Source organism: Manacus candei, unplaced genomic scaffold (genome assembly GCF_025592945.1).
Source record: "Manacus candei isolate 608988 ecotype Guabito, Panama unplaced genomic scaffold, ASM2559294v1 h1tg000014l, whole genome shotgun sequence".
Taxonomy (NCBI): domain Eukaryota; kingdom Metazoa; phylum Chordata; class Aves; order Passeriformes; family Pipridae; genus Manacus; species Manacus candei.
This window is the reverse complement of record NW_026138062.1, coordinates 18,221,628-18,229,494: the sequence shown is the minus strand read 5'-3', so window position 1 is coordinate 18,229,494 and position 7,867 is coordinate 18,221,628. Positions and strand designations below refer to the sequence as shown.

The 7,867-nt window shown below is 43.3% G+C and overlaps 1 protein-coding gene across 2 annotated transcripts in view; it reads left to right on the top strand.

Moving 5' to 3' along the window:
- The first annotated feature begins 3,352 nt into the window (after nucleotides 1–3,352).
- Nucleotides 3,353–7,867, top strand: part of WDFY2 (WD repeat and FYVE domain containing 2) — a 73,805-nt gene continuing 69,290 nt past the window's right edge. For both annotated transcript variants that reach the window (XR_007903320.1, XM_051780214.1), the window contains exon 1: nucleotides 3,353–3,720. Coding sequence is in view for 1 of the 2 variants with exons in the window: in XM_051780214.1 (XP_051636174.1) it covers nucleotides 3,584–3,720 (137 nt within the window). In the remaining variant the exon portion in view is untranslated. The remainder of the gene's footprint in view (nucleotides 3,721–7,867) is intronic.

The following is a 7,867-nucleotide window of genomic DNA, read 5'->3' as shown; positions in this document are numbered from 1 at the left end:
CCAAACAGAAGATGGAGCCAGAGAGCAGTTTTTAAAGCAAATTGCCAAAGATGAGGAATTCGGTTTGCTCCAACTCCTAAACTCCAAACATGACTGCAGATGAGAAACTGGAGAAAGTCTTCCAAGGCTCTGGTGCAGTATGAGGGCATGGAAAGAGGCTCTGCTGTGTGTGAATGCATCAGTCCAAACCAGCACAGCTTCCTTCTTGAGGTGGTCTGTCCTCACCCCGCACATGAATACGAAGGCCACTATTACTGCTCTTAGGCAGGCAGCCTAATTCTGCTCTATCCAAATCAAAAGAGTGAAAGTCAACCTGCATCAAGGATATAAAGGCCAAAACTAACAGACATTTCATTTACCACGGTGTCATGCCAAAATGTAGAGTAAAAGAAATGACACTAAGAAAGGAAGATGAGGTAATATTAATTCATTTTGCATTTTTCAGCTTGTTTTTCACTCTGTATTACTGATGGATATACTTTTCCAAGAACGTTCAGATAATCCAAGCATACCTAGTAGCCACACTTCTTACTGATTCAGAATTTATGTTAACAAGAAAAAGATCCTTTAGAGGGTGTTGTCATATAAATTTTCTTCCATGTAAGTTTTGCAATTTCCTGCAAAAAGCAAATACCAGAGGAGCATCTAATAATTCTCAATCCTACAATTTTTTTTTAATCCAGAAAAAGAACTGAATAAGATTGCTTTTCTTGGCTTCAAATTCAGTTACTAAGTTGTCTTGCTTTCAGTCCTAGCAATATTTTTAATCCATGCAATCTGACCTGAAAGCTATGACAGATAATGAAAAAAGATCTTCTAGGAAGTATTTATAAGATTTATTTCCTTATTTTTTTCCCTTTACACAGGGAAAAACTTTTCTACACTACCCTAATTTTGCTTCTGTAGATACTCATTAAACTTGATGTCTACAGCAATTCTAACTTTGTCTGAACTGTCATGCAAGACATGATTAGCTGCTTTTTAAAACAAATGTAGTTTGTAAAACTTCTAACTAAAGTATTTTTGTCCATTAGTTTTTGTCATTATAGGAAAACTGTTTTTTAAAAGTTTTTGATGGTATTGTCTGTGACAGTGGTAGATCTAGTCTTATTGGTAATTTCAATGCCTTTTCCACCATCACAACAATACCCTTTTAGCCTGTCAGGTAAAATGGAGGATGAAGCTTCAGGTTCTCACTTTGAAATCTTTCTATTTCTTCTTTGCTTCCCTTCCTCCTCTCACCAGGTTTCCATCCATTACTTTTTCTTCCCTCAGTCATAATAAAATTGCTTCTGTGTGCAATAATTTCCCAACAATATTTCCCCATCTCATCAGGGAGAGTAGAGCAGTGACCTCAAGTTTGCCCACCTGGTAAAATCGTGGACTAGACCTCAGGACACCTTTCTATTATTCAAGTATTTTCTGGGTTTTGCAGAGGAAATCACTATTACAGATAAGCTTTAAAAAATGCCCTTAAGAATTTTATCTTGAATGGCTGCTGGATCCTCGCTTGCATTGTGTTGTCCTTTTTTTTTTTCCTTCCCCTCTCCCTAAAAGGTAACTTATTTCTGAAGATCAAACACTTACATGAAGCATATATTTGATTTCAGCATATTATTATTTGACTTTGGTCCAAAATGCATGCCCACCTATCAGTGTTTTCCTCCAAAGGTCTTAAACCTTGAAGGACTAGTTGGACCTGAAATTTTTTAAGAACATAGGAAAGATAAGGTTAAAAGGGAAATGTGATGTTTCAATAGGCAATTAAAGAAGATCCAGCTGATTTGGGGGATATGGAGGACCTAGTTCCAGTCCTGTGACCCACAGCTTTGCCTATCAAGACATTTGTTTTCTCAACTACTTTCTTCCTCAAAAGTGTGTTTGGAAAAAAGTATTCTGGGTCTCCCAAGAGCCTGTAGCCTGTTGTCTCCAACATATGCTCAGCCCCTTATTATCTATCAGTGATGCACAGTGCCTAATCTCAAATGCAACTGCAAAGTCAGCAGACCTTGCCAGACTTCAGTTGTAAAAGACAATTTTAGGTACATGTCCATTCTGAAGACTATCAAGCATGTCATAATCTTCAAAGAATATCTCGCTCCTCACCAAGTAGTGCGACAAGCATTTTTATCTGTAGGTCTAACCTAGGACTGCAGGATCATCCATACCAGTAAGAAGGTGGGGTCTTTGCCTCTTTAGTAGTAGTTCCCATCTAAGAATTATGAGAAAGAGATGTTATCTAATCCGATCACACATCCTTAGGGAAATAGTATGAGACTGCCGATTCACTTCCTATAAGATGTTACATAAGCCTTTGGCTGTTGCTGACCAGACCTTTCCCTCTACACTTATGAACATCTCATAGTTTAGTTGAGAAAGCTTAAATGTCTTGCTGTGGTCCTGCAGATACTGCTTTTTTAGTATAACAGAGATTACTAATATCTTGAAATTTTAGTTTTTGTCCCAAGCACTTAACAATATCTTTCCTCTGTTGCCTACATCTACTACATAGGCAACATGAGTGTGAGTGGGCAATCAGGATTTGTTCTATAGTTGATGCTGCTGCATGTTACTCCTGCAGATAAATTAAACTCCTGATCGTGGATATTTTCATACCTGATATTTTTCATGGAGAACTGCTGCTCATTGGCTTAGTGTGGGTAAATTTAGAGTTACAGCTGAAATAACACTTTCCAATCTGCTGACAACTTCTGCGATGTAGGACAACATGTTCAGACATTGAGCATGATTTTCCATAATCTTTGGAGACAGATTATGAAAGTTTGGCATATGCCTCAGGAAGAAGATGCCTTTTCACTGGCTTTAGAACAGAGCTCTGGGCAAATTATCTCACTTTCTCAGACCTCGGTGAACCTGTCCGGAAAAGAGAGTGAAGAGTAGCCTCTTGATGAAAATGAGCTGCTGGAAGTCAGTGTCGTTTCCCTTAGGAATAAGCTGTCTGAAGGTGAATTTCTGATGCCGTCGCGTTGCAGCCCTGCTGCCAGCCCTGCCTTCCTGCGCCCCTGTCTAACATAGCAGTAGAAATCTCGTATTTACCTTCAGTTCCAAGAAAAATTCAGATAGCAAAATGTAAACAGAGGGAAGCAGACGCCCCTCTGTTTAATCTTTTTTTCGCCAAGCGGCCACCGCAGTGCGGCCGCGGGACGGACCGCTCGGCAGCAGCACCGTGCCGACAGATGATACCCGGGCATTGCTCGGGAGCGGGACTCGCTCGCCAGGCTGCCCCCAGAGGACAGCCCGCAGCCTGGGAGGGTGGCCATGGCAGGAGATGTGTGGTTGAACCCCCGCCTAACCGAAGGATTCCCCTCGTGAAGGCGCGGCGCCGCAACCCCTGTCAGCGACATGGCGGCAGCTGCCGCCATTTCCACCCCCAGGCCCCAGAGCCCCGCCCGGCCCGGCCCTGCTCGGGGGCGGTGCCGCCGCCGCCGCGCTGGTTCCTGATTCCCAGGGAGAGCCCGGCTCCGGCAAGTCCCTCCTCCGCCTCGGCGGTGCGGGCCGCCTCCCTCCCCTCCTCCTCCGGCCGTAGCCTCCTCCGGCGGCAGCGGCGGTGCCCGCCGGCCCCATGGCGGCGGAGCCCCAGCCCAAGGCGCTGACTCGCAAGCCTCTCCTGCTCAACAAGGTGGAGGGCTCGCAGGAGGTGGTGAACATGGCAGCGATAGTGCCCAAGGAGGACGGGGTCATCAGCGTCTCCGAGGACAGGTACTGGGAGTGGGCGTCCAGAGGTTCTGGGGGCCGCGGTGATGGTCTGTCCCTTCCCAGCACCGCTCGCCGGCACTGGTGGCAGTGGGGGACCCGGGCGGCGGGGTCCCGGGTGGTGCCCCACCACCACCACCACCATCACCGACGAGCGGTGCTGGGAGGGGACGGGTCCTGCCGTGGTGGTTCACCACCACCGCCGGCGAGTGATGGTGGTGACAGACCAGCAGCGTCTGTGACGGGACTGTACACTCCACCACCGGAGCCTGGGCAAGCGTCAGGGTGCCGGTGGTCCAGCATGGGGACATTGGTTTAGGCAGCTACATCAGGTCCTGGAGGGGAAGAAGCTTGGAGCAGGAGTCTCCAGCCTGGTGTCCCCCTTCTCCACCGTAGTATGGGTCAGGGCAGCGACTGGGCTGGAACGCTGCTAAAACTTGCAGGACTTGAGTGACTTTTCTTGACGTGGGTAAAATGGGATTTGAGATCCCCTTCATCTCAAGGGTAGAGAGATCTTTGTCCTTGCCTAAAGATTGCGGTGGCATTGACCAGAATAGTAGTTTTGGTTCCCGTTTCCCCTCTCCAAACGTTTCTTTGTAATTGTTAAAAAATACCATGTATCAGCGATAAGATCTTGAAGTTAAATCCCATGTAAAGCTGCCAAAGAGGAGAATGCTTTCAGGCCGTTTAGCAGGGCCGTGTAGGGTCTGAGGCTGCCCAGAGGCAACTCTGTCTCTTCTGAAAGATCTCAGACTTAATTCAGCCCTGCAGCTGGAGCTTCAAAACTCTTCAAAACAGATTTTTACTTTAACGGCTTGTTTTTCTTGTGATGGCCATAAATATTACTTTAAGTGGATTTTCTTCACAACTCAGGTGCACGGTGTAACCTGTGTCCTAAGATTGGAAGACACAGTGTGTCAGTGTTTGGATAACCAAGGGTATTTTGATGGACTGTTTCTCATGGAATTGAGTGTCTGCTTTTCTGTGTCTGTGAGCTTTCTGAAATACAGTCAATCAGTCAATATTTCTTTCATTTTGTCTTTGTCCCCCCTGTGACTTAGTTTTTAGCTAACTGCCAAATATGTGCAAATTTAAGATCATTTAAGTTCACCTAGGCTGAGGTCTCCAAGTGAACTCATGCCTTGTAGCAAGAGGAACTAAGATACTTAAACAAGTACGCTGTCAAAGGGACTTTAAGCAGACTTTTACATTACTATGTACTCACGATTTTATTGTCTTTACACTTTTTATGTATTTGATGTGATGTTGAACAAAGCTTGAGCTTGTTTTGGTTCATTGTAGCTTGTTAGGCTTACTTGGCCAATTCTTTTTACCTCTAAGAAGGTATTCCTGAAATTCGTTTCCTCTCATATAAGTGTCTCTCTCAATCTCTACCTCTCCCCCTACCTTAGAAAAAAATAAGTAACTTTACTTGTTGATAATAGGTTGATGCTCCAGGCTGATATTTCTGTGTAGAGAAAGGGATTGATCAGACATATTTGTTTTCACTGGTAACTGATACTGAAACAAACAGTGAAGAAGAAGCCAGGGGTTTCACACTAAGAAACTCCCTAGTTCATGAGCACCACCCTCATCCTTCCCATCCCACAGCAAATCCCTGGTGTAAGTCGGTTAAGTCCTGCTTGCTGATGAAAGTGGGTATAGAAATCTTCTGCTAGAGTTGCTGATAGATGTCTAAAGTTTTGCTGGTGATATAGGATAGCTCTACAGACATTAAAGTACTGGAGTAAGTCTGGAGGTTCTGGAGGCTGTTTTCTGTTTCAAGGCATTAACCAGGTAATGTGCTTGCTTGTGGGGCTGTTTTGCAGTGTCCTTGAGATGCTGTAAACTGTGATCCTGCCTTTTATTTCTTTAGGCATGAAGACGCTGGTTGATGGCTCTTTCTTTCATTTTCTGCCTGCATTAGCATTTTTATTGTAATTAAAAGGTTAAGAGTCTAAGACTTATTTGAAAGGAATAGCAGACTGGGAGTCTAATTTGGAGATTTTAGGATACCTGGGGCTAAAGCATAATTTACCAGACTTTCAATACCTGTGTATTATGATTAGGCTTGTGCAGATTCTTATGGTAAATTTTCCTTCTGGTAAATTGCCTTCTAGTGTTGGTGTTGACTTGGTTGTTTAATGGTTTTGGAATGTGAAGGACTTTTAGAGCATCCTAGAAACTGCAAAGGACTGTGTTGTGGAGATATTATCTGTCTCTTTACTTGTTAGCCAAATAAGTGAGTTTCATCCATGTTTCCCAGCCTGTGATATGCACTGCTCATATGAGAAATGTTCTGAAACTTCTGCAGAGAACTTCAGCTGAATGACTCACCACCTCCAGCATTTACTTCAGGTTGGGACATCTTCTGTAGATGAAGGAAAAATTGTTTTGCTGGCTAATGACTGAACATATCATTATTGAAGTTGCTGGTAGTCTTAGCATATGCAACAGCTAGGTATCACTTTAAAGGCTTCCTTTGCTGCATGATGTGGCCTTATACCCCTAAACATGAGCTAGCTTGGTCTCTGGTCTTAATTTTGTATGGCACTAATGGTTTTATCTGGTTTTAAACAACACGGAAGTGGTTTCAGCTATAGCTTGCAGACATAGTCATGCATTATACAGCCCTGAATCGTATTTGTAGCACATGCATGCACATATTTGAAAAAAAATTAAATGAAAACTGAGTAATAATAGAGGGTGTGGTTATTCCTCATAAAAAGTGGCACAGAGGGGAAAAAGTACAAATCTCAGGGGGGTTACATATTTAAGTAGGTTATCTAAACTTTACATACTCTGCAAGGTTGGAGTTTCTTTTTAGTGTGTGTCATCTGTATGCTCTACAGATTTTCTCTTCTGAATCATGATCAGTCATGTTAATTGAGTGATGTGTATTGTGTCCTAATCTTAGTGGGTTTTCTTATTCCTTACTCGGGCAAAATAGACTGAGCCTCTATGTACAATACCGCTGGTGTGTATAGGGAGGGATAAGGTATTTTGTATTTTTCTTCTAGGGAAAGGAATGCACCTGTCTAGGCAGGTGGGAGTTAAAGTAGTGGCAACATTTGTTATCCAAGAATGTATAAATCTGATGCAGGATGGCTCTAAGAAAGAAGTTATTAACTTTCATCCATGCTCTTTCACCTGCCAGTAAACGTGTGGAATTAACAGACATATGTAGCCTAACATAGAGTGTCTTGATTGATCAATAGCATTGAATGCCCATGTGAAGCTAAAGTGGGATTTCCCTAAAGTGCACAGCTGACCCTAAGTTGTCATCTGTTCCTCTGTATTAAAAGCATGTGCTACTATTTCAAAATTGCTGAGAGTCCTTGTCTTTTGTTGCCTTCAGAGGGAGATGCGGTTGTTGGGCATGTCTGAAAAGTAGGTCACTGGCATGTCAAGTTCAGACATATCTAACTCTATGCTCCAGAGAAGATTTAGTGTCATTAATCTTACCTGGGCATGGGGATACAGTGGGACAAGTGCACTGACTCACCCAGCTTTCAGTGCAAGCAGTTCTGATTGATGTTGACAAACTTCTGTGTTTCTCAAGAGCCTGCCAGTGATGTGAGTGGTAATTCAGATGGGTGTCTGATGTGCTGATCGTGTGTCACCGTGAAAGACTAGCAGGAGGGGGCTGGGTGTGTCGTGGTAAACCTGCACTTTGCCACTAGCCGTCTTTTTACCGCTAGCTGTATTGTAGGTGAGGAAAGCTTAGACATGGGCTGGTGTAAGTAGCTTTCCTGGTAATTATGAACTCTGGTCTATGCCCTTTTTCGAGTGGGAGTTCTGTGCTCACTTCCATGCTACAGACCTTGTAAATTGTATATCAAATGTAAGTGTTGCAGTCAAGAACTGTTCTCCCTAAAGTATTCACAAGAAGTAAAAGTTTTCATAGCCAACTGAAAATTGTCAAAATCCTTTGTTTTTAAAAAATGGGCATTCTAGTCTCTTAGAAGGTGACAAGACCTAGGAGAAAAATATTTATGCCATAGGTTTTTTATATTTTCTTTTTGAATAAGGGAGTAGAGACCTTTGTCTTCACTACCTTGTATCATCTTAAGTTCCTTTTGAACTCAGATGTCTCAGCTTCTTTGTATGGATCACTGTATAAACAGTGTCTTCATCTCACATAGAGGAAACT